The sequence below is a fragment of the Anastrepha obliqua genome, chromosome 3 (genome assembly GCF_027943255.1).
Source record: "Anastrepha obliqua isolate idAnaObli1 chromosome 3, idAnaObli1_1.0, whole genome shotgun sequence".
Classification (NCBI taxonomy): domain Eukaryota; kingdom Metazoa; phylum Arthropoda; class Insecta; order Diptera; family Tephritidae; genus Anastrepha; species Anastrepha obliqua.
In genome coordinates this window covers 135,030,832-135,056,852 of record NC_072894.1, presented here as the reverse complement: position 1 = coordinate 135,056,852, position 26,021 = coordinate 135,030,832, and the positions used below count along the sequence as shown (strand labels likewise).

The 26,021-nt window shown below is 32.5% G+C and overlaps 2 protein-coding genes across 7 annotated transcripts in view; one reads left to right on the top strand and one right to left on the bottom strand.

Annotated features, from left to right (window-relative positions):
- LOC129242655 (zinc finger protein 316) overlaps positions 1-26,021 on the top strand; it is a 176,579-nt gene that overhangs the window by 65,039 nt on the left and 85,519 nt on the right. For all 6 annotated transcript variants that reach the window (XM_054879431.1, XM_054879430.1, XM_054879429.1 and 3 more), the window contains exon 2: positions 21,365-24,028. The gene's annotated coding sequence lies outside the window, so the exon portion shown is untranslated. The remainder of the gene's footprint in view (positions 1-21,364; positions 24,029-26,021) is intronic.
- LOC129242656 (hybrid signal transduction protein dokA-like) lies at positions 27-8,300 on the bottom strand. Its single transcript, XM_054879433.1, has 2 exons — positions 7,877-8,300; positions 27-259 (listed from the first exon to the last, which is right to left on the bottom strand). The coding sequence occupies exons 1-2, from the start codon at positions 8,058-8,060 to the stop codon at positions 183-185; spliced, it is 261 nt and encodes an 86-aa protein (XP_054735408.1). The 5' UTR covers positions 8,061-8,300; the 3' UTR covers positions 27-182.

Sequence of the window (26,021 nt, the reverse complement as noted above, 5' to 3'; positions counted from 1 at the left end):
CCTATTTACACACACACACACATACATAAACATAAATACAGTGCTGTGTGGCTTTTATAAATGTATTTACAAGCAGTTCTTATTCTTCTTGCTGTTGCTTATTTCGCCTTAGTTCCTTCGACCCTGCTCCATGAAGTTTATTAGGCTTTTTTGTTTTTGCTTGCTGTTTTTTGCCATTTCCATTACTTTGTCTCTTTGTTGAGACTTTCGTTCGCTTTGTAGCGGCGAATGACGACGATTTTCTTCGTGAATGCCTTCGCTGTGAATTATTAGAAAAGGTCAGTATTTACTTACTAAATTGTGTACATATGAGTATGCCGGTTATTTTGCCGGTATCACACACAGTCGCACAGAACTACGCATATGTTTTGAAAAACACGCACACGACGCCTAGCAGAAACAAAAAATAAATTAATAAGTTACCTACTAGACATACATATGTGTGTATGTATGTATGAGTGCACAAAATTTGTTGCCTCTTAGTCAGTAAAGTCGCCGATTTGTCACCCCCTGTGCCACTTTGGGAAGTGCTTGGGTCTGTTAGCAGGTCGCGGGTTTTGACAACTTATTTGCGAGCCGCAAATTTGTTTCATTGCGGTTTTTTTGTCTCCTTTACTAAAATAAACAATAGAAAATTTCAAATATTTTTGTGAGGAAAGCGTGCACTTTGGCTGGAAATTTTGAAGCAAGTAATAAATATGGTTTATTACTAAAAAAAGTTAAAGTTAGGTATATAAATATGTATACCCATGTGCAAGGTGGTGTAAAATTAATCATCCAACTTTGATTTTGAAGAATTTTTTTACTAAAATAAATATTTTGTGTGTCAATTTTTTTCACCTTTACGAGCTCCATTCCATGTCTGTTTCTATACTGCAGCTGTCTAGTTCACAAAAGCCAAATATAATTGACGTGCGCCGCCATTTGAAAAAAATGATAGGTCTTCCGATAGGGTGATTAATTTTGCGCCACCTTGTACATGTGTTATATATGCTAAGATAGTGTGACACATATTAGTTTAAACGCGCTTGATTTATTTTAGAGTTTATTGAAGGAAAAAACAAGTATTTATTTTTTGTGTCTGTAAAAGTAGGATTAAAAATGCCTTCGCATTTACAGCGACCGTCGTCTACCACGTTGAGTGGTGCGGCCACTAAACAATCCATCCTCTCTTTCTGGGGAGACACCCTTCCCGGGACTACTTTCTGCATTACTTCGGGAGGGCCTAGAACGGCGTCCATGAAGAACCCATGCTATTCACCCTCGCCTGGGTCTGCGAGAGGTGATGACGAGAGGTAATGGAAATAAAAAAGTAAAAAAAAACATATTTGTAGCAAGCTTTCATGCCATTGGCTCGTCTTATTGTGTCCCTATCTGTGTTGCACTGCATTGAGGTCTACTTTATTTTTCGTAGAACGTCCCCGATGTATCTCTTTACCGCATTCCAGCTGGCCTCACGCTCGAGCATTTTGCTGATTATGTTGATCGGGGCGATGCCGCCAATTTGCTTCCTCAGAGGATCTCTTTGCGGGATCCGCCTGCTATAACTCAAGAAAGTGTGTTCAGCGTCATCGCTCGGGGCTTCGCAGTATATGCACTTGCGCATGCGCTATAGGTATCTCCCGAAGTATCCGTGGCCTGAGAGGTATCGAGTTAAGAAGTAATTCACTTCGCCAAAGTTGATTTGCACCCATTTGCTTATTGATGGAATAAAATTCGCCGTCCATCTCCGAGTGGCAGTGGTGTCCCATTGGCTTTGCTACCGCAGCAGGTTTTGGCGTCTGTGATGACGTGTTTTCGCTTGGAGTTCCACGCATCCATTTGTTCCCGGCAATGAGATCGACGGGTATCTCCCTGCTGATCACAAAGACTGCAGCGCCAGAGACAATGCGGTGGCTGAGGCAACTATGAGTGCCACTGTTCGTTGCATAGTCTCCAGCCTTGATGACAACAGTAGCACTTGCCAGCAGAACAACACAGCAATCGGTGTCCCAAGGCTACTGTTGGAGCGGTTTAAGTAGCAACATATCTCTTTTTCTTGCAATGGGCTGCACTTAGTGCTGATTTGAACTCTGTAAAAAACCTATAGGGCATCATGGTTAGAAGGAATTTCCATCAAAAGTTCCGAAGTCACACTTTTCATACGTTTATGGAGCTCAAACTCTAATCGCATGCTAAAAGTTCCATATTCATCGTATTCGTCCGATTTAGCTCCGAGAAACCGTTTCGAGGCCATAGGAAAGCTGGAGCAGTAGTAAATAGGGATGGCGAATTAACATTTCTATGAGACCCGATTATTACTTCGCATACGCGCGTGCAACTGTTTCCATGATCGTCAAAATCGTCTATGGCCTGGATTTGTATCTGCTGAAGTACCGTCACACGTAAGGCGGTAACAGTAAGGAGAATTTTATGTGGGTGGTTTCAGCTAGAAACCCTCAGCTTGAGAATTTCGTCTATTGATAAGAATTCTAGAGCTAGCGGTAGTTAAGGCAAATAAGCCTATTTGTCACCGCCTTCGTGAAATGTGGATTTTCTGTTTTAAGTTTTTACTCATCTTTTTCTCTTCCCTCTACGTAGATTGGGTAAGGTAAGGTTACGGTAGCTGGCACCCAACACAGGATACAAAGGAACGCACTTAGGTCATACAACATAATTTGAAGGCCAAACTTTATCGAGCGTATAAACCACTTCTTTAAGGATAGCCCAGAAAATGAAATGTTCATTGAGTTCAAGTTCACTAGACATTCAAAAATATGTTTTTCAATACACTGGTGCCACATTTTAGGTATAGCGAGGCGGTGGTCCTCTTTTTTCTTCTTATTACTCGGGTCTCAGCAAATGCGACAAAAGTCATTCAAGGGAAAATTTATTCGCTGAGTGAATTCCCCATTGAGTGAATTCCCCATTGGGAATCAATGGAGAAACAGTTAAGTGAGATTTATAAATGTTTGTCTTGGCTCCTAACATGGAGCCCGCCTGCTATTTGCTAGTTCCGCGAAACCCGATCTAATGCCGCTCAACAAAAACTGTATGTTATATTTATTAAAGATCCTGAAATGCACTTGAAGGTTCGACATTGTTTGCCTCTATTAGAAATAACTGTTTCCACCACTTGATGTTTCATGTCGGCAATTGGTTTCGAACCCGTGCCAATTCAAATGTAATTACACTCAGCCATGGCGATCGTCCGCAACCTTTGACAAATATTAGAATGATTATGAGGAAGACAAAGAAACTCCGCTCTGACACAATTAATTCTACCCAGAAATACTCATTAGACAAAAGGACCCTTTCAACGCTCGTACCTCTCTCATTGCTTGTACCAAATGTTTTGGGTTATTTTGTTAGGTTTCTAAACTAAACAAAAAACCACTTTCCTTTTTGCACAACACTCCTATGAGGAGCTTACTAAACCCACCAACCAACAAATGTGATGAAAAAAAAAACAATTATATAAAAAATAACAAAGAAGGCACCACGGCAAGCCGACGGTGTATGGGAGCTATAGCTCTACACGCACAACGCATTTTAATTATGGTGACAGAAATAAATTGACTCGGCTGCACGAAGTGCGAACGTCGAGATCTCATTGCACCGAGCCAGTGGCAACAACACAGTGATAGCAACGCTGTAGCGTTGAAATGAAGTGGAATTGCGACCACTGTGAGCTGGCACGAAGTTGTGGAACTAGTGGTCAGATTGTGGGTTGAACATGGATGGGGCATATTGGGCGATATTTTGTGTATAAATATGAGCAGCGATGTATTGGAGGTAAATAAAATGTTGATGGAAAGATGCAGGAGAGGCATAATCTATGTATGTATATGCAAATGCACAAATACTTGCACGACTCGGTGCAGATAAAGAATGCATGTAATATATGGACGTACATGTATGAGTGTATTAAACATTTCCATATGTACATATATATATAGTTCACCCCTCTAATGTCTCATTAATGCGCCGCACAATACACGCTACCTGTATACTGCAATACCAGCTCTGCACCAATACTGTGAATACACTCGTGCGCTCATGAGCTGTGCTCCACTCTTCGCTGCAATGACTCTCAGCTGAGGCTAAGAGTATGTATGATGCTTACTCCCACATACGGCCAAGAAGTTGTGTGTGCATGATGTGGGTGTTGGTGAAGTTATACTTACATATGCGTACGTATCCGATTTTTCTTTCATCAAGCGTCATTTTGCCTAGGTAAAAGATAAGGGAAAAATACTGACCGCATATAACACGCTTATACTCAAAACTATTTAACTATCAAATTGTTATAAACCTGCTTATTCGTAAGCTTATGCTTGGCTTAGCATAATTATAAGCCGCTTAAATGCTCCCGCCAAATTTTTACATTCTTTCGATTCGATCATTGTGAAGAGGTTGCGTAGAATTACAGTGTTCAAGATCGGCAACAGTTCTATAAAATTTTAGCAAAAGTGCAATAGCAAAGTGTAAATGTGGATGCGCCACAATTCTATATTATGTAAAAAGGCTCAAAAAAACATTTTTCTTTTTTCTATTTCGCTCTCGATAACTTCCTCCTTCCCAAAACGGGAAGGTTCTCAACCGCTTTTGAGATCAAACTTTTATGATTTCTATCGTTTTATTTTTTAAATTGTGTCAAATCACATTTGTTTCGAATCGATGGTTTGATGTTTCTGTTAGTGTATTTCTTTTGATGTTGCGTATGTTGTTATGTGGTCTTGGAAATACTTTGTAAAAGTTACCAAGGCATAAATGAGACACTTTAAGTCGTATGCACCTAGAATTTTCTGTACTTCAGCATGACCGTTTTAACTCTGTTGTATTTTGTATCACCCATTTTTTTTTCTTTAAGTGGTACGCTCACGAGCGATAACTACTTTTCATCTTTTCGCTGGCAGTAGAGGTTTTGAGAAGATTTCTTTAAATCTCAAGAACAACAACTACACCACACTATTATTTAAATTCACTCACAAGCATTTTTGTCGAAATTTAAAGATTCTACGTCTTTGCTAAGTTAATTAGGAAGCTTTCCATTCATAACATATAAGTAAACTAAGTTTTATAAAATAAAATTTACATAAAGTTCTTATAAAAATTGGAAAAACTCTTTCTTGTTAAACTGTTTTTCAGTATAGAATTAAAAACATTATGAAACCTAAACTCAATAGACCCAAAATTGGTTTATCTAATAAAATTCTATGAAATTCTAAATTTTTTGTTGTATTATTATGTAAATTATGGGATAAGAATCCACAAATTGCCACGGTAGTCTTTTTATTGTTTTTAACATCCAACTGAAAAAAAAATTTATGAAATCGGAAAATGAGTATAAAACACGAAACTACTCCATTTTTCACTTCGAAATATTTCCCATTTGATCCACTGTTCAACTGAGGTGCTCACGAAAGTAGATGGAAAGAATATGCTTAAGGGCATGCATGAGAGAAATCAGTAAAGTGAGTGCACTGCTGTTTTGACGCTCACTGCAATGAACATGCAGCGCCCATTACATTTCTCTGGACAACACTGTGGGTGAGTGTATGCGTGTATGTAGCCAACGAGCAGTAGCAATGCGCGGGCATGGAAAGGTGAGGTGAGCGCATCGAGTATGAGTATATGAATTGGGGAAGACTGCGAAGAGTGCGCGCGCATGCATAATGAGACGGAAGGCGGAGAAAGAGGAGTACGAGCGCATACCCATGCTTGAAAGTGCTAACATTTTTTAGTTTTTCTGGGCGAGTACTTTTCTGTGTATGTGTATACATATGCTTGTGTATTTACTTGGTAGGCTTTTTGTGTATCTTTCTTACTCATACACATGAAGATTTCAAATGGGAGCGTGAGCATTTAAGTATGAGTGCATTGGCGTTTGCAGTGAGCGTGGCCACTGCAGTGTGACAGAAATTTGCGATGGATGTAAACGGCTGCCAGTTGCAAGATACACACAGCGCATGTAAGCGCATGTGTGAGTTTTGCTTGAGAGGCAGCAGAGTGCGCTACAAATACATTAACACATTCACTACCGTAGTGCGCCCCAAGTGATGTATGTATATATATATTCGTGTAGGGAGAGTCCCGGAGCGAGCCCACTTTGTATGTGCATGTGTGTGTGTGCTGATTTGCGAGAGTGCACGAAATTGTATAAAGCTTACAAAATACATTTCGTATTGCTCGTTGACGTTTGCCTGATAGCGCTTCCCGTCTTGCACTCCCAGAGCACCGGTACGCCCCCCACAACTACATTCCCTAATGTGTCCACACACAACATCATTGAGCACCTCATGGCTGGTCTTGTTTTTATTGTAGTTGTTGCTGTATATATACATACATATGTATGTAAACAGATTTTTTTTGCTTAGCCATTGCATGCTCGCCTGCCTGTGTTTTTCGATTTTTGCCGCGCTCGTTCAGCTTCAGTACGTCGTTCACATTTAATCCGTTCGGTAGGGCTAACACGGTTCTCGTCATAATCACTGGCTTCTGTGTTTTAATTTTTTTTAGTTTTTTAGCTTTACTTTTAGCCAGTTTTTGCGTTTGTGCTTGCTGTTTTATATCTTTGCGTCTGCTGCTTGTTTTTTAGGGGATTCTATGACGCGTTCGCTTTTTCGCGCAATCGAAGCGATTTATTGTTTTTTCTTCGGTATTTTGTTGGCGTTTGGTGTGTGCCTTCTGTTGACTTTGGAGGGCGCGCAGAATCGTCGAATCGCCGAATTGTTGACGCCGTCACCACCAGCCGTACAAAGAAAAAATCAACGTTAGCGTCGACGCTGCGGCAGTTACTTGGACCTGGGAGTAGGCGGCAAATGCACTGCGGACTGTGGTTTTTGCCACTTTCATGTACTGCTGCGGTGAACCAACCAAACCTTTCCTTGCTGATCGGTTGGTGAGCAGCTCAGCGAAGAAAGAAGCCAAAAAACGAAGAAATTGAAAAATCCTAGCTCTCGATAAAAAATTGCCGTCTTCCCGCCTACTTCGAGTTGGACGACGCTTAATTTGGAGATGCGAACCAAAAAGTGCAGTTGTTGTTTTTATCACTGGGGCAGCGCCAAGGCGTTTACCGCGCCCTGCTTTTGTTTGTGTCATTTGACCGGTGAAAAAAAATCAAAAGCTCGAGGTGTTATGGCATCGTGAAAGCAAATTATCGAACACTCGGTGCTGATGCGCGCGTTCCATGTGGATACGCGTTGAATTTTTTTGATTTTTGCCGAACCGAAAACATCACGACTAAAATTAAAACTTCGGCACAAAAAATAGTCGATTTAATGCTCACGGTTTGAAAAGGGTACCGTCAGAAGGGGCGCGTTTGTGGTCTTCTGGTTTCGATGCATTCTGCGGTGTGATACGCACGAAATTTACATATCTACCTGCACAACAATTGCCGCTACTCCCGTAACCGCCAAACTCTCTGGTCTCCCTGCACCCAATCACCCGCGCTAACCTCCGCACCCCACCACGTACCATTTACATACTCAGCTAATGAGCTAATAGCTTGAAAAAAATATATTACAATTTCAGTGCTCTCACCTCACCTCACTTCGCTCATGTAACAAAACCAACCATAATTTGGTTATCCGAAAAACGAAAACCCTTCATGTATCTGCGCCAGCAACAACGCATATCTACATATCTTTTGTATCTCCACCATCTCCATCTACCTGTGACACTTCAGATTTCTTTTGTATGCACGCGCTCAATCTCACCGCACTCACTTTCTCACTGACGTGCGCTCTCTCACCACTCATACTCCTTTCCCCACCGTAGAGTACCAAAATTTTCGGGCGCTGCCGCTATCTTCTACAGCCGTTTCACTCCAAAGCACAGCGCCCCCTTCTACCGCACCTGTGGCTCTCCCACAGCATATACACTTTGTACTTACCATCGTCGTTGCCGCTAACACCAGCGCTATGTCTGCCTTTGCTGTTGCCTTTATTGTTGCTCTTGTTCGTGTTGTTTTCGTTGGTATCGCTTGTTCGTAGCTGTGCTGTCGTTGTTGTGGTCGTCATCAGCACCATCATCGTTGTAGTCCTAGTAGTCGTCGTCGTCGTTGTCGTCGTCATCATCGTCTCTGTCTTTTTATTGCTCACAAGTTTTTTCTTCTGCCGGCACGAATACTTTTTGCTGCAACTTTTTTGTGTATGCGAATATCTCTAGATTTTTCGTTTTTTGTTCCCCAATTGTGCTTGGCTTTGTGTATTGTGTACTCGTTGCCACTTTTGCCGCTACTTGTAAGTATATGTTTTGATGTTGCGTTTGCGCTAACCGCGCGGCAGCTGCCACAACGCGTCCAATGTCTGTCTGCTGGCGAGCCGTTCGCTGTTCGTCGACGTTGTGGCCGCCGTAGTCGTTGCGGGTTCTTGAGTGTATGCAAAAGATTTTTGCACATATTCATCTTTTTGGCCGTTTTCGGTGCGTTTCGTTGGGCGCGCTTCTTCGCGCAAAAATTTTTATATTTTCCATCTCTTAAGAAAAGATACACTACAAAAGCATACACAAGAAAATTTTTTTCTTTCTTCTACGGCAATTTTTTACTTGTTTTTTGACTTTGCCAAAAAGCCACAAAAAATTGTTGACGACGACGGCAATACTGTTGTTGTTGTTGTTTCGGTACGATTCTTCCTTGGCGCGTTTCTTTGCATTGTTCGCGTACCGGCAGTATCTCGAATTTTGTACTGTCTTTTGGTTTGCTCTGGAGAAGAATGCGAGACAATTTTCGGTGAACTTAGAAAATTTTGAATTTGTGTTTGTCGGTGAAAAATCAAAATCAACAAAGCAAAAAATAAAAACAAAATAATATCTAAATGAAAGTGTGGAAGTGATAAGGAATTGAAAACATGAATACCGAATGAAGAACTGTGATGACGACACTATGGGATTAGAACTGCGACTAAAATTAAATAAGAATACAAATTAAATGAACATCTTAAATAAATAAAAAAACTTAGATTTTCTAAAATAGTAAAATTCTTATTATGTAAAACAATTTGCAAGTTGATATATTATAGAAAATATAACAGAAAATATTAAATCTTATTGCAAATAAATAAAATATCTAAATACAAATTTAAATTACTAGTAGCGAGTTGAGGAGATTGGAAGTTTTTACAAATTCTGATCTGTTTATTTCCCAAATTAAAAACTGACCTTTTAAATCATTATGAGATTAAAAAAGGGCCTGGTGAAAGGTATTTCAAGAGAACTCAAGATTATCGATAATAAAAATATTAAATAGGGAAGAGCCATAAATTATTATAATAATATTGGTGACCATAAAAATTAATTTTTGTATTTAAGAAAAAGCAGATAAAAAATATTAGAAAAAGTTGAAATATATTAAATTGAAAGAAAAATACGTTTTATAACTTGGAAAAATTTACACAGAATTTTTAATGAATTGTACAAATAAATAAATAAAAGGATATGAATTTTTGATTCTGAGGTATTAATCATTCAAATTCATTGCTGTAATTTAAACTAAACACAGTTAAATAGCAAATAAACCAAAAATTATATAAAAATAAGAAAAAGCTAAAATGAAACCGAGAAAAAAAATTCCAAATAAAATAATAATAAGCAAAATAAGTAAAACAACAACAAGTAAAATAAAGAAAAATAAAATATAATCAAGAAAAATGAAAAATAAAAATTAAAATAAAGTAATATTTCAAAGTAGAAAAACTAAAACAAATTTTGTAACGAAGTTTTAAGTTTAAAATATAAATATTAATCAGATATAGACGAAACCAAATATATTTAAAATATATCTAAAAAATAATTAATATAATTTAAAAATATATGAATACCTGATTCAGAATCATTCATCGTATTAATCGATTATTATACTCTAAACTAAACAAAAAAAATAAATAAATTGCAAATAACCCAAAAAGTAAATAAAAATATAAAATAAATGTAAATAAAGCAGACAAAAAAAAAGTAATAATGAAATAATATCTCAAAGTAAGAAAAACAATTAATACAAATTTTTCAATGAAATTACATTTTAAATATATAAATTAAAAAATATATATAATTAATTTAAAAATATATGAATAATTTCGAAAGATATGAATAATTGGTTGAGACCCTAAACAAAGTTAAATAGCAAATAAAACACAAATTAAATAACAATAAAAAATTTTTTAAAAAATATAAATAAAAAACTCCGCATAAAATAAAATAAGAATTTAATCAAAATTTAAGGGGAGCACCACTGTGATTAAAAAAAAAATCGAGTTTTTTACATTTTCTTAAAGTAGATATATTCAAAAATATGTAAAAAAAAAATTTAACTTAAAATCTTGAAAATTGACGACGTTATACCCAATACAATAAGTGCTAGTAGTGAGTTACAACGGCCCAATGAAAACTTAAAACGGATTTTTCTCAAAACGACTTTTCTGAACACGGTGCCCTCGATTTCTCGAAGACTTATGAACCGATTTTAATTTTTTTTTTCTAAAAAAAAAAACAAATTAAAAATATTAATGTATAGATTAAGCATTTTTTTGGTTTTTTGCTTTCAGATGATATTTCACCGCTGTAACGTGGCCACCAGGGTGCATCAGTTTTTTATGACGTCTTTGCATTAATAATAATAACAATTGTAATTTTAAATTTTTGTAATCAAAATTGTTGTCAGTATAGTTGAATATATTTTAAATAAATTATAATTTGTCCGATCCTCAAATAATAATCCCTACTTATAAAAAAAAATGCATGAAAATCACTTAATTTTCACGCGTTCACAGTGTTGTTCCCCCTTAAATAAAATTAAAAAAAAACATGCAAATAATATAAAATCATTGGTAGCGGCAGGCTAATCACCTACCCTATCAGAAAGCAAAATAGATTAACGAAACCAACGCAAGACTGAGTCTTGTCGAGGCCCTATGCTCCCGAGAGGAGTGAACAAGGAAAAAAAAATATATACATATATATAAAATTACAAAATCTATTAAAAGATAAAAAAGCATTAAAAACAACAAGTACAATGCACAAAAAATTAACACAATTTTTAATGAAAATAAGTTGTAAAATGAAAATAAAAAACTTATGAAATATAATTAAAACAATAAACAATTTGCTTAAAAACAAACAAAACAAAATTTAAGAAAAATAAAAAATAAGAAATTTTTAAGAAATCAGTGTGACTTTAAAAATACAAATATGTGATATTAAATAAATATAATTATATATTGAATAATTATTAAACTATTAAATACTATTAATAAAACTACAAAAAAATATAAAAAATTAGAATTAATAGAAAATAAAATAAAATTTTAAAATTAATAGGAAATAAAATAATCAAAAAAAATAAAATAAAAAATAAAATAGTAAAAAAAAAAATTAATAATATAGAAAACCTTAAGGTATGAGAAGCAGCAAGTAAATGAAACCTTATACATTTTTTTATTAAAAGTTTTTTACTTACTTAAAATTTATAAAATGTAGTTAAAATTAATTAATATTGACTTGATGAATTAAATTAAAAATTAAAATTGATAAAATAAAGTTAAAATTAATAAATATTGACTTCATGATTTCAAATAATAAATAGAGGATAAATAAATATTTACTTGTAATACAAATATTGTTTTTTGTATTAAGCAAATGGCCCGAAAACAATTAAAATAAATTTAAATAAAAATAAAAACAAAACATGAATTTAATGTTTGCAGTTTTGAAAGGAATAAAATTTAGAAAAAAATCATAAAAACTTAAATGTGGTATTAAAAATAAAATAACTAAAAAATATTAATAAAAAATAAAAAAGGAATTAAAATTATTTGCATTATCGGAAAAAAATTGCAAGAAATTTTTCATGAACGAAATAAAATTTAAGATTTGATAAAAATTTTGAAAAGTAGGTAGTATTAAAAATGACATTATTACAAAAATTAATAATATACATAAACAATGAATTACAGTTATTTTTATTATTATAGGAAACAACTTACAAGGAAATTTTAATAAACGAAATAAAAATGAAAATTTGTTGAAAATTAGCAGATCGCCACTAGAAATAGTTAAGAAGATATAAAAAGGAGAAAAACCATTATTAAAAAAATTAAAAAACCGAATTAATGCAACTTTTATATTGTAGGAAAAAACTTACAAGAAAAATTTGAATAACGAAATAAAAAATTAAAAATTTCATTTCAGTTTGCAGATCGATCACTAAAAATATTTTAAAAGATATAAAATGTAGGGAATTTTAAGGGGACGGATACCTGTAAACGGCCATATTTTTACAGATTTTCATTAAAATTATTCAAAATGAAGCAGTCAATATATTTTTTTCAAAATTGGCATACAATTTATTTATACATTAAAATAATATAAACATTTTTTTTTTATTTTAATCATTTAAAATGGCGGATGTACACTCAATTTTTCCAGGAAGGTCGCAGTGGGGCTTCTCAATCGGCGGGCATTGTAGCATCAGCGTCAGTGACCTGAATACAAAAAACCAAAAATTTTTTGTTTATTAATATCATCATTTCTATATGAATTAAAAACAACTGGAAAAAAAATTCGCGGAGTAAAATGCTTAAAAATATAATGAGTTTTGGGCCGAATTTTCCTACTATTTTTGCTTCGAAAAAATTATTTTTTCGAAAAATTTTCACATAGAAAGTAATATCATAAAAAACATGTGTGCAAAATTTCACGGAGATCGCTCAATAACTTTTCGAGCTATCGTGTACACCAATCCGAAAAATATAGTTTTGAGAAAATCGCGTCTAAAGTCGGCAAGGTAACTATACCTCTCCCAGCGCTCGAACGCAAAGAATAGAGTAGTCACGGTTGACGATCTATAATATAAGAAATACTTAAATTTACGTTCTTAAAACTTTTTGACATACTCTCAAAGGATTATATTAACATTTTATGAACAAAAAGAAATTTTTTTTTCGAAATTTTACAGGTGACAATAATTTTTTTTAGGACTTACGCTCCGTAAAAATTATCGCATAAACAAATAATCATTTACTAATATTAAACTAATTTAAGAATTTATGGCTCACAAAAAAAGCAGGCAGCGGAAACGCTTTAGTCTGGAAGTAATAAAAAGGAGCTAATATTTGATATCGTGGCTTCGCTTATGCTTAAATGCTTGTTTATATACTGGCTACAAAATAATTAGCGATAAATTTAAATATAAAAAAATTATAATTATTATACATATATAAAAATTAAATACCAAATGGATAACTTTTGCATCAAAAAATAAATTAAAAGGCTCAAAAACGAAGTATCAACATAACTACCTAATGTTTTTATGTTAAAAATGAGATGAATAAAAAATAATAAGTAAATTTGTAAATATTATAATAAAAAAAAATAAAAAATTATAAATATGAAAACAAAAATTTAAAATAATAATATAAATCAGTTTAAACAAAATATTAAAAAATTACTAAAAATAAAAAGTAAAAATTATAAAAAAAATTGTAAATATGAAATGTAAATTTATTTAAATAGAAGTTAAATTAAGTTATTCCATTAAAATATTAAAAAAATAATAATAAACATAAAATATTTCAATTTATTAATTATAAATATAACTTTTTTCATGTTTCGTAATGCATGATTTCACATTTTGTTCTTTTTTTATATTTATTTTTATATTAAATACAAAAACAAAATTATGTAGAAATGGAAAATTTATGCACTACGAAATAAACACAAGAACAAAAAACATATCAAACATAATTTGTAAGATGAAAAGCTTATACACTACATAACAACTTTAAACTCCAAAATTTACGCTTCAAAATAATCTTTTTACAAAACTAAAAAAAACGAACTAAAGAAAACTTAAATTCAACTTCAAAAACAAAAATAATAACATAAACAATACATACGTAGAAATAATAATATAGTTTTATTATTAAAAATAATATTGTATATAAATAATTAAAAATAATATTTTTAATAATAATAATAATAATAACTATATTTTTATATATATTTTTTTGTGATAAGAATAATAAAAATAAATACTTAAATATTTAACGAAATAAATGAAGTAATAATTGAAAAGAGAAGTGACATATCCAAAAAATACAAGAGTAATATTTTTTAATTCCATATAAAATAACAAAATAAAAAAAATCACTAAGGCTTTTTAATTCATTGTGATTGTAATTCATTACTTTTCCAATTTTCAAATAAAAACAAAAAAAAAAAATCACTAAACACAAAAGTGCCAACACGGCTTGAAGCCTTTTTTAATTTTAGATATAATTGGCTTTAAAACTAAATGCAAAACAAAAAAAGGTTTCTCATCAATTACTGATTTTATAGGTTTCAAAGCTTCAACATCTTTGAAAAACATGTTTTGTTTTTATATGTTTTTATTAACTAATGGCAACTTGTATAAATTTTCAACTCCCTTTCTCGCAAAATTAGCGTAAACAAAATCATTCAGAAAAGAATTTGGAAAAGAAGTAAGATCAGAATATTTATACAAAATTTAAAAAATATAATGAAAATAACAATAATACAAATTCATTAAACAACTAATTTTTTAAATGCTTTTGAACTGCACCAAAATTATATGATTTAGAAGAAGTTATTTTATTAGTAGTTTTATTAAAAAAGAAATAGGCAACTAGGAGAACTCAAAATTACATTCAAAACAAATTCGATGCGCCAAAATATTTTTTGTATTAATTTTATATTGTTTTTGCTACAACAGTAGGGAAATATTATAATTTTATATTTATTTTATTTGTTGTTTAAGCTCTCAAAAGGGTACCAGCCAGCGCTAAAATATTTTTTTTTAATTTAATATTTTTTTTTACTACAGCAGTACGAAAATCTTATATTTCTTTATTTATTTTATTTTATTTTAGTTTATTTAATTTAATTTTATTTTATTTTATTTTATTTTATTTTATTTTATTTTATTTTTTAATATATTATATTTTTCCAGTCAAGACTTTCCAAGTCCCAGATTGGAAAGCATAGCTCTGAAAGTATTTAAAAAAAATCCATCTCACTAAAAATGTCTAAATTAATTTTGCAGGTGAAAAACCTTACAAATTCTATTATTAAAAAGATATTTGAAATAATTGATTTGATTTCGTTGCCAATTTTTTGCTTACCAATTTTTTCTTAGAAAAAAATAGAGATATTCCTCTAAAATAGTATAAAAAAAGTAAGAAAATTATATATTTATATTGTATATGCAAATAATTGTTTTAGCTCTTATTCAGCTGTTTTTCTTTCAATTTCTGCAGAAAAAATAACAAAACTACTTTTTGTTTGTAATAATATAATCTGAAGCGCGTAAAAATATGTATATTTATGTTTAATAATAAAATAAAATTATTTACAATTATACTCTTCTAAATGAACTAGAAAAGGTCAAGCATTGAATATAAAAAATTAAAAATTAAAAAAAAAACACGCAATGTTTTCAATTTCTCGCGCAATCTTCCACACTTTCGTTGCCGGCAATCGCTCGCGTTCGCGTCGCGTACCATAGCACAATATTCTTTCCCCTGTTGCCTTAGCGCACGCCGTCAGGCATAGAGTCACACACTACATATGCATATATGTAACTAGCACTAAATACTAATGGCGGCGGCAACAACAAAAGCTCCACTCCCATGGTGGTGGTGGGCAGGTGTTGGTGTATTGGTGGTTCGCGCGTGATTAGAGCTTAGAACGTACACTAGTTTGGTGTTTTTGTTTTTTGTTGGTTTTTTTTGTTTTGCAAATGGGTGAAATATGCAAAGTGTGAAGAGTGCACGTATAAGTACATATGTGTCCATGCATGGCTGTGAATGAACTGAAGTTGCTATAGGGGAAAACATGGATTTTTGGCAAAAGGCAAATGAAGTCGAAAGCTTAGAAAATGAAAATGAAAGATATACCGTATTTCGTGCAAACTGCAGTGTTTAGAAGATGCATGGAACGAAAGATACTAACAAAAAGTGTTCATCAAAATTTACATCTACATATGAACATGCGTATGCATGTATAAGTACTGTCCTTCGTTTGAGTTCGTGAGAATTTGCTAGTTAATTGAAAATGTGTGAAGAAGAATTTATTTGCTTAGTGTTGAGTAGTTAGCGGATCTACACAGTGTATGCAATTATGTATGTAGCGATTTCCGATTTGAGTGCGAAAATGGGCATCAATAGGCGAAAATAGCGACTTATTTTTTTTATTCTAATGCTGAATTATTCGAAATGATACATATGAAAATTTGCTTTTCTTATTTTCTAGTAGATGATTTAGACTTTAAAAAGCGATGAGCGCATATGTATGTGTTAAAAATGTTTTTATTTGAAAATAGGTTTTTATCTAGCAAGCAAAATTTCATATTTGAGGAAAACTCCGTGGGAATACTTCATACCCAAAAATTACAGCATAATACTCCAACAACATTACACACATTTGTTTTTATATATTTTTGTATATTTTAATTCATTGGAAACCCTTAAGCACAAGAAATTCGTGATACAAATTCTTGACTCTATGAAAAAAAACCATTCGAAATGTCTGAACAATTGAAACATTTTGATGATAAATGAAAATATGCTTTGTCGTTTTTTTTCTCACACAGAGTGGAGTAGAAAATTAGTAAATTATAAAACTTAAAATAACTGAAGGCATTCAAAAGGAAACATTAAAAATAAACGAACAACCGGAAAGAAAGTTCAAAAATTGCAAAGCGCTAAGCCGCTATTGATTAATTATCTCTAAAAAATCTTGGCATGTTTATTAATAGTTTTCCATTTAGAAATGTTAAGTTCCATTCGGTATAGTTATGATATATTTTTTGTTTTTTTTTTTCATCTAAATTTCGCGAAATAAGATTTTATTGTATTAGTTATTTTCTAAAATTTATGAGTGCTATGAAAGTGAAATATTTTTTTGCTATTTATATTTGACGCATTCAAAACTTTGGCTTTCAGCTGTCCCTTATACAAATATATATTTGTTAGTGTTCCTTAATAAAAGAAAAAAAACAATTTTTGTTCATCTAATATAATTAAAGTGAACTTAAGCCCAATATTCCACAAGGGACTTCAAGGAATTTATTATGATGATGAAAGTCAATTTTATCAACCGAGCCGATTAACTATTGATAACTTGAGAAAAAGCTGCTATTCCTTATTAAGTTTTCCTTAATATTAACTCTGATTTACTTTCACAGTCTAAAATGGGCGCTGTAGAGTTAGAATATATGAAGATTAGAAAATATCACTTAAATATTCCAATAAATTTTTAGATTAAATTAAAATGATCACTATTCCTGAATCTGAGTCAGCACCATAAAGTTGGAAAATTAAAATACTTGATATTCTGAAGGACTTTTGGAGGCTCTTGAATGTGAAAAACTATGAATTCTGAGCTAAATAGTCCCGAAAGATAGTTAAAAGTATTTTGGATAGGACGAATACAATTATATATAAAATTGTCTCATATAAATATAATGCCATACCGGTTGCCAAATTATACAACATGAGCAATATTTTTTTAATATTACTGTCCTCCAACTTGAAAAAAGAATATATTTGGTAGTGGAAAATAAATTTTGATACGCATAAATTGCATTTTGCCACCCAGCCTCCGATTTTTTTTATTTTGGGTATCTCAGGTCCAATGATGGATGAGCAATCTAACTAGAAAAAATCAATAACAACAAACTTCTGCTACTTTCTAAATATTTTATGACAATTATTTATATTATATAAGCTTTTAAAAAAATGAAAAAAAAGAGTTAAATAGAAAGATTTTGCCTCCCTGCATCGCTCTTTCAAGAGCTTGGGAACTTAAAATGATAATTCAAAACTGAAATATTGTTGGAACTAATTTTTTTTATTATAATCTGGTAAATAATTTTATGGAATTTTGCTTTCTAAATATGAAATCTGGCATGTCCGCTTCTACTACGAGTTACATGCCCAAATTTCAATCTACGATCAGTCCAATTTTGACTACCTTTCCCAATAACTCAGGCCCTATGGCGTCAATGGTGGCTTAAATATTGCAATAAATCGATTGTTATTCGGGCTGTATGGCAAGTACCACCCTCTTGTTGGCATCAAATGTCATCGACTTTTAGCTGATTAATTTTTGGGGGAAAAACTTCAGTCAGCATGGTTCGATAGCGCTCGCCATTCAGCGTATCGGCCGGCAGCTCCTTTCTCATTTCGAAAGAATAAAGGACCGATGATGCCACCAGTGCTCTATGAACTTCGCGAACAGTAAATTTCCACAAGCGTTGTTCTGGCGTTCTGGTGACTTGCCAAACCTTATTGAACAGAAATGTCGACACGGTTTACTATTCTCAGCTGACAAACCATAACTATAAATAACGATAACTGTCATGTGGGAAAACACCCGATATATATAGTAAAATAATTTTAGATCAAATTTCTATTGCTTTTCCTACTTTCAATAGGTGTGAATTAAAAAATGACATACAAACTTTTATACACAAATTTCTGAACTCGTATTTTTCAATGTTTCAAACGGTGGCTGCATTACCAAATTTTGGTACTAACTAGAAATCTTTCATTCACTAAAATAATAATAATAAAAAAAATTATAAGTTAACATAATTTTGGCTTAAAATTATTCATTATATTGTATATTTCTAATTAAAATTTTTGAACTCGTTCACATTTATATTGTTCTATTCTAGTTGCTTCTTCCATGCATTTTCCCAGTTTATGCGCTTAACGCGTTTGCTATTTCGTTTTGCTTTTTGCTTTCTATTTAAATGAGTCAGTTAAACGAATTTCACTGCAAACAACATTTTCAACTAATCTCCGAAAGCATTTTACACATTTTTTGAACATTAACTTATTACACTTTATTGCTATTTTCTAATACGTGAGCTAATTTCTCTTCACCTATCTAAAAATTGCCTTTACTTCCTTAATCCTTAAGACCGCCAGTAGGGCTAGTAGCTAACCAGTAGTTTTTCAATACAAATACAAAACTTACGTTATATACCTACAAGCATAGGTTATAACGCGACTTTGGTAATTCTCACGTCATATGTATCCAATTCTCCACACCTAAAATTGCGTGCGTACGTTATATTTGCTTTGTTTGCTTTTATTTTTATTCCTTTTATATTTCTATTTCTATATATCGTCGCCTAGCATCGCCGATTGCAAGCCGCGAAGCCTATATAGCGGCATTTTGAACTTGAAAATCTATTTGCTTTTGTGTTCCCAGTTATTTGAGCGGCAATCGAGCGCGTGTTCGTTCACATTTCACATGTCAGAAAATCCCTCCATAGCACTACTAACACTGTAGGCGCTAGGCCTTCCCCTTCTGCTACTTCATTTCGTTACCACGCCGATACACCCCACTAGTGCTGTACTCTCGACACTTTAACTCATACCTATGCTTCTAACTAAATCAGCGCCGTTCTACTAAGCCACCACAAATCTCGCCACGTCACCCGCCACCCAATGAAGTTTTCCCGAATTTGTTGCGTTCCTCACCGCGCTGAATTCGCGCAGCTGTTTTCGTTTCCCATTTCCGCTAACTCCAAAAATGTTTTCTTTAGTATTTTGAAAGCTTTTTATGTGCGTGTGTGTGTGTGTGCCTTTTGTTGTATAGTGACTTTACGGTGAAATTTTATGAAATGTTATTGTCGACGTATTTCAGCTTTAAAACAATTTCCACGTGGTTTTTTGGTCGAAACAAAGTTCTTGCAACGCAAAGAATCATAAAAATGCATTTAACAGCAAATTTTTGTTTGTCTTGTTTATCTTTATTTTATTTGCAATTTTTTATATGATTTATACGAATTGCTATGCAGTAAATTTGTTGAACTCTGCTGATGAAATTCTGGTTTATGTCACGAAAAGCGTTAACGAAAATATGGAAGAAAATAATTTATTGCTTGTGTATACAAAAGAAAGGAAATAAAGCGAACTTGTAGCACTGATAGCGTGGGGAGAAAATCGATATTGCCGATTACTTCTCATAAAAGCAAGAAGAGGTGCTGACAGTAGATTGAAATAATTTAGGCAACATAAAATCCTGAGGCATGAGCGCTAAGAAAGTTCTTTATTTTCTGCGTTGGCACAGTTTGCGAATATTTTGCGAATGAATTAGACTTCGAAGCTAGGAATTAGTAAAAAAGCTCAATGAAAAATGTGTTGAACAATTTTAAATTTTAAAGAGAATCTTTTTGCATGAGTACCTATATTGTACGTCTCTAAAAATTGCAACCGCACATATAGCAATAAATTTCCTTTAAAGACAATCAGTTAAAGCTTTACTGCCTCTAATTCAAATTAATTCTATCTACCTTGCGAGGTTTGTGCCTGTCATGTTTAACGTTGTCTTGAGCCATAGCTTTAGAAAATTACTATTTGAGCGAGTTGTGCTCAATACTTCTTAACCCATCTGCAGGCGGCAAGTTGCGCTTGTTCCCTTTTCTTCTTCTTGATTGTCACGATAACCATTTTCAAATCATATAGTTTAAATGTCTTATGAAATGGTAAATTAATTATGGAGAATATTTAAGAAGTGGTGTGTCGCATGCTCTCTAAACTGTTAAGTTCTGAAAAAATGTTCCCCTAACAATAGAACTGTACCGCAAATACCTACTATGCCATATTCTCTAACTTTGCCCGCTCCCTCTCTCTGATCTTATCACTTGCTTCTCCTAAAAAAATTGTACTTTAAGGAACCCTTACATTGGTAACGTTTAATTGATCTCATTTAGTTGACAGAAGGCTCTTGGAATATGGTTTCAGTTTTGTTTCCAATCACTATTTGATCTACAAATCAATTCACTATTTGATCTACAAATCTATTGAGAAATGAGTGTGTTAGGCGACTAAAGTCAAACGCTCGTTTTGTATAGCATTTTCCCTTCCGAAATCGTTATCCGCCTATCAAATGATTTTTTAGTATGCACATGCAAATATCGCTCTTAAGAGGGGAAATCTTCCATGTCAACAATTGTTGCTATAGCAGCAAATTTGTGCTCTATGAAAGCTTAGCTCTTCCACCTGCGTGTTCTCTTCGTGAGCCAACAGACGCTTCTTTTATAAAGCAATGAAATTAAATGAAATGAAATTAATTCAACGAACTGAAATTAAATTAAATGGAAAAAAATTCATTAAAGACCCCTCTGTTCAATACAGTTTAGGGACATAAACAAGAATTTTGGAAAGTTATAAATAACAAAGCATTCAAAACCGATAACTGTTCGCATTGCAATTCATGAACATTATTTTTTTCTATATTTTTTTCTATTATTTTCTTGGAAGTAACTCGTCACAGATCTAATCCACTGGAAATATTTGCATTGAATGAATACTAATATAATTTTGCATATGTTTTTTTCTCTCTCTCTCTCCAGGTGCTTTTTGACTGTTTGGAACCTTTTTAATAATTACGTTGAAACGTTGTTGATTCTTATTAAATATTGTTTTGTTGAATCTGAGGACGAACAAAAACAAAAAAAATCCTAATTCAAGTCAAGGAAACCAACATATGGAAAGGCAACTCTAGGACAAACAACAAAAAAAGAAGAAATACCAAAACAACAAATCGCGAAAAACAACAACAAAAAAGAACTTATGTGCAATCGTTTTGTCTTTGTAATAACTTAATTAATTAACTAAATAATTTGTAAATAATAATAATTTAAGTTAATTTTTGTTTGTTTATTTTCTTATAAATACGTTAAAACTAATCAAAAAAACAAAACAAAAACAAAACTAAAAACGGTAAATCAAAAATTAAAAATTTTCATATAAAAAAGAACGCTCAGTTTCATTACATTAAGTTACAAATACAACAAAAAAGTGATTTTCTGTTAGTTTCTCAAAATTTAACAAACAAAATTTACAACAAAATTTGGATTACAACTACAACAACAACTACAACAACAACAACTGCAACCACAACAACAACCCCCCAGTAATAATAATTATAACAACCGCAAATTAATAATAGCAACAATAATAATAAAAAAACTTCAACAGTAAAAATCACAACACAACAACAAACACACAACTATCGCATCTACAAATACAAACTACAGCTACAACCGCAAAAACCAATAAGCAAAGGATAACAAATCGCAACTACAACTACAACAGGAACAACAATAAAATAACAACAGTAACAATAATAAAAACAACAACAACCAACAGTAAATAAGATAAAATATAATAATACTACAACAAAAACAAGAAATACAAACAACAATCTAATAACACAAAAATCTATTAAATCGAATTACAACAAATCAGCAACTAAACAATAAACCAAACAACCCCCAAAAATCAGAACAACAACAGCAATAAACTTAATAACCAACGAAAGAAAAACATAAGCAAATCCACGAAAAGTCAATTCGGCAAACAAATCAAACAAAATTGAAGCAGTAACAAACCAACAACAATAGTAATAGTAACTACAACAACAATAGCAACATCAACAAAAACAAACCGAAAAACCGCAATAGTAAATAGTAACGAAACAAGTATGCAATAAAAACAACACATTTTAATAAGACCAATTTAACTAAATAAAAAAGAAGGAGCAATAAATAAAATAAATACAAATAATAATACAAAGCAGATACCGTTAAACCGTGAAATAGTATACAAATCAAGCGAACCCAAAACTGAAAACAAAAATAGTCTCAAAATTTGCAAACAGTAATTAAAAAAAAACGGAAATAATTATTAACAACAACTACAACAACAGTAAGAAAAACAACAGCAACAGCAGCAACAAAATAAAAAACAAAAACAACAAACCGGTTAACCAGAAAATCAAACCAAAATAAAATAAACAGGAAAACAGAAAATCGAAATAGCCAAAATTTGTTAAATTTTTAAACAAAATTTCTATTCTGGACGTAAATTGTAAAAATTTGAACATTTTAACGAAAAACTTTTAGTTCGGTAATTTTTCGTGTTTAAATTTTGTTCCGAACTGTTCTGAACACGAGTGTCAAAAAAGCCAAAAACAACAACAAAAACAGCATATGTGAAGAACATCAACCAGCTAAAAGCACAAAAATCTTTAAGGCAAAAAATTTGAATGCATTAATTGCCCAGAAGAGAATAAAAATAAAATCGTGTTGGCCAAAAAATTCTTCCAAGTGTAGAAAATTGAAAAAAGTGCGAGCTTTAAATGTGGTGAATATAGTTAAAAAAAAAACATAAAATTTTTGAACGGATTTGCACCAGAAGTGCGTGGCAAGAAAGAAAACATTTTTAAAATCAATTAAACCCGTTTCGAAAGACCAAAAAGGCGTTGTTCTCCCATGACAAAAGCATATTTCGATTGAATACGAAATCGGTATTAAACGGCGGCTAAAAATTTAGTCAACTCAAGCAATTTGAGGTGCAGTGCCAGCGAAGAAGAATTCGAGAAAATAGTTTGCCAAGCGGAAAAGTGAAAAACAGCGCACGAATAGCGTTACAGCAACGAATAGTAAAGTTGCATTTTTTCAGCTATAATAAAAATAAAAGAAAAATTGCTTCAAAGCAAATTTCAAAAAAGAAAATCAAAAATATTTTGAAAAACGTTTTGCAAATAAAGTTTTGGACACAAATTTTTAGTGTAAGTTGAAAGTCATGGATTCTCTATGCGAAAACCGAAAAAAAATTGCATGAAAGATACACACACTCACCCACAAAAATAAATTTATAAAACATAAAAACAAAAATTATTAATGTATTGTGGCACAAAGATAAAAAACTAGTTTCGGAACAAAAAACCAAAAACAAAATAAATATTCCAATATATGCGTAAACTATTAACTAAACAAAATAACACACAATATATACTAAAAGATAAATAATTCAAATAATAAAAAAGTAAAGCAAAAATAAATTGAACAAAAGCAGTAGTGTTTTATATGAAAACTGTGAAAAATTTTACTACTTCAAAAATCCAAAACTGGGACAGCATGTGTTAGAAACATAAATTAAATTCAGCAAAAAGAAATAAAAATTAAATCGCAACGACCATTTCGGAAGGATTTAAAACCCAGCCAAAACAGGTGAGATTTTAAAAATAATTTGTTCACAAATTTGCGCATTTGAATTTATATATATTTGCCCGTGGTTCTTAAGTGGAACATAGGATCTCATTTGTTAAGACGGCCATAAATGAAAGATATATTATGGATAAAGGTAATTGTTGTTGTTATGAGCGACAGAGATTTTCTACCTTGAAATATAACCTTAAAAACACACTTTCCAGCATTGCTTGTTTTTCAAGCTAGTCCAGTAGAGCACAAGATAAGGTTACGAGAGTCAAAGCTTTTATGCACAGCCGAAAATTCAAGTCTGCGTCTTCGGAATATTTTTCTAGTGTTATATTCCTATGCTGGCAAAATCCACGCTCCATTGTGGTGATAATGGCTTTCATGTTAAGAAATGTCAAGGGTCTTCATGGCCGTAAGCGCCACAAATCGACAGGCTTTTCTAAAATACATAAAATATAATATATCCCGCTCTTTCCCATGGGCAACATTGATCTTACTTTAAAAGCGATGACGTTTTGATTAAAATCGATTCTTATCAGTGGTAGTAGGGATTTTAAGGAAGGACGAAATATGGTAATTCGAATAACAAAATGTTTTTGAACTGAGTAAATAAATAAGCATCTCTCGCAACGAACCAGTGCCAGGATTTTTAACCTTTTTTCATGCCCGCCCTTTATATGATATTCTTATTCTGCTCTCATCCTCAGCTGACAAAATAGACAAAGAATATAGGACTTCAACAAATGGCTTGTCCAACACGCATTATTATTATAATTAATATTACTTCCTAAGAAAGCCGCCGTAAGGTGACCGCCGTAGCCGAATGGGCTGGTGCGTGACTACCATTCGGAATTCACAGAGACAACTTAGGTTCGAATTTCGGTGAACACCAAAATTAAGAACACAATTTTTCTAATAGCGGTCGCCCCTCGGCAGGCAATGGCAAACCTCCGAGTATATTTCTGCCATGAAAAAGCTCCTCATAAAAATATCTGCCGTTCAGAATCGGCTTGAAACTGTAGGTCCCTCCATTTGTGGAACAATATCCAGACACATGCCACAAATAGGAGGAGGAGCTCTGCCAAACACCCAAAAAGGGTGTACCCGCCAATTATATATGTATATATAAAATCCGCCTATATACCTACACATCATAGTTAAAAGATTGGAGTATTTCCGAGTCTAAAGGACACTACAAGTCGCAAAAGGTTCATACTCATAGCAGATAGAAAGACTCTCCAGCACTCGCAGATCAGCTATTTTATTCAAATTCGGTACAACAGTGAAAAGATTGATGACCTATTTGGTTTTCATTTGGCTTAGTTGGTACGCCAGCTTATTTTTATAAAAACTTGCTAATAATGAAAGCAAAGTATCGCGAGTTCTGCCCAAAATTGCTAAGAATCGACGCGTATGCATCTTTCGAACAAAACCCAAAGCCATTTTCACTCAGCCTAACTGTGACTTGAATTTCTAGAGGTTTTCTAGGCATAAATGATATTAATTATTGAAGGCTTATAAATATTTTTGAACACATTTTTATTGTCAGCATTAATTATGTGTTTAATTAAGGAATACTTATTCAAGAGTCAAAAAAGATGGTCCTTCAAAGCACACGCCTTGATGTTATTTTAAAATAAAACATGTAAAAATTTACATTCTTTCTGGCTTCACTATTTTTATGCAAAATATGGCGTTTAAAAATTATATGTAGAAAACTACATCATTTAAATGTCCACCATGAGGACGTCTACAGGCTATCATATGAGGATTAAAATTTTCAAGAACTCGCTCACACATTATCGCATTGAAGTCAGCTATCTCGATCCGAACGTTGTGCTTCAGCTTTGGAATCATTCTTGACTTATTCACATTGACTTTGCTTTTTAAAAACCCCAGTCTGATCTGCCAGTCCTTTTTCTATACTCGACCGATCTAGTTTCTTGACATTTTTTCACCAACCTTTGAATTGTCGACTCATCGGTGCGATTAATTCCATCAAAAA

Bases quoted from the DNA above. Each gene is read 5' to 3' on its own strand.
- LOC129242656 (XM_054879433.1), bottom strand. From the start codon at position 8,060: ATGATGACGACGACAACGACGACGACGACTACTAGGACTACAACGATG. The intron at 260-7,876 runs GTAAGTACAAAG...AATAATTCACAG, and splicing joins TGTTAGCGGCAACGACGATG to CGAAGGCATTCACGAAGAAA.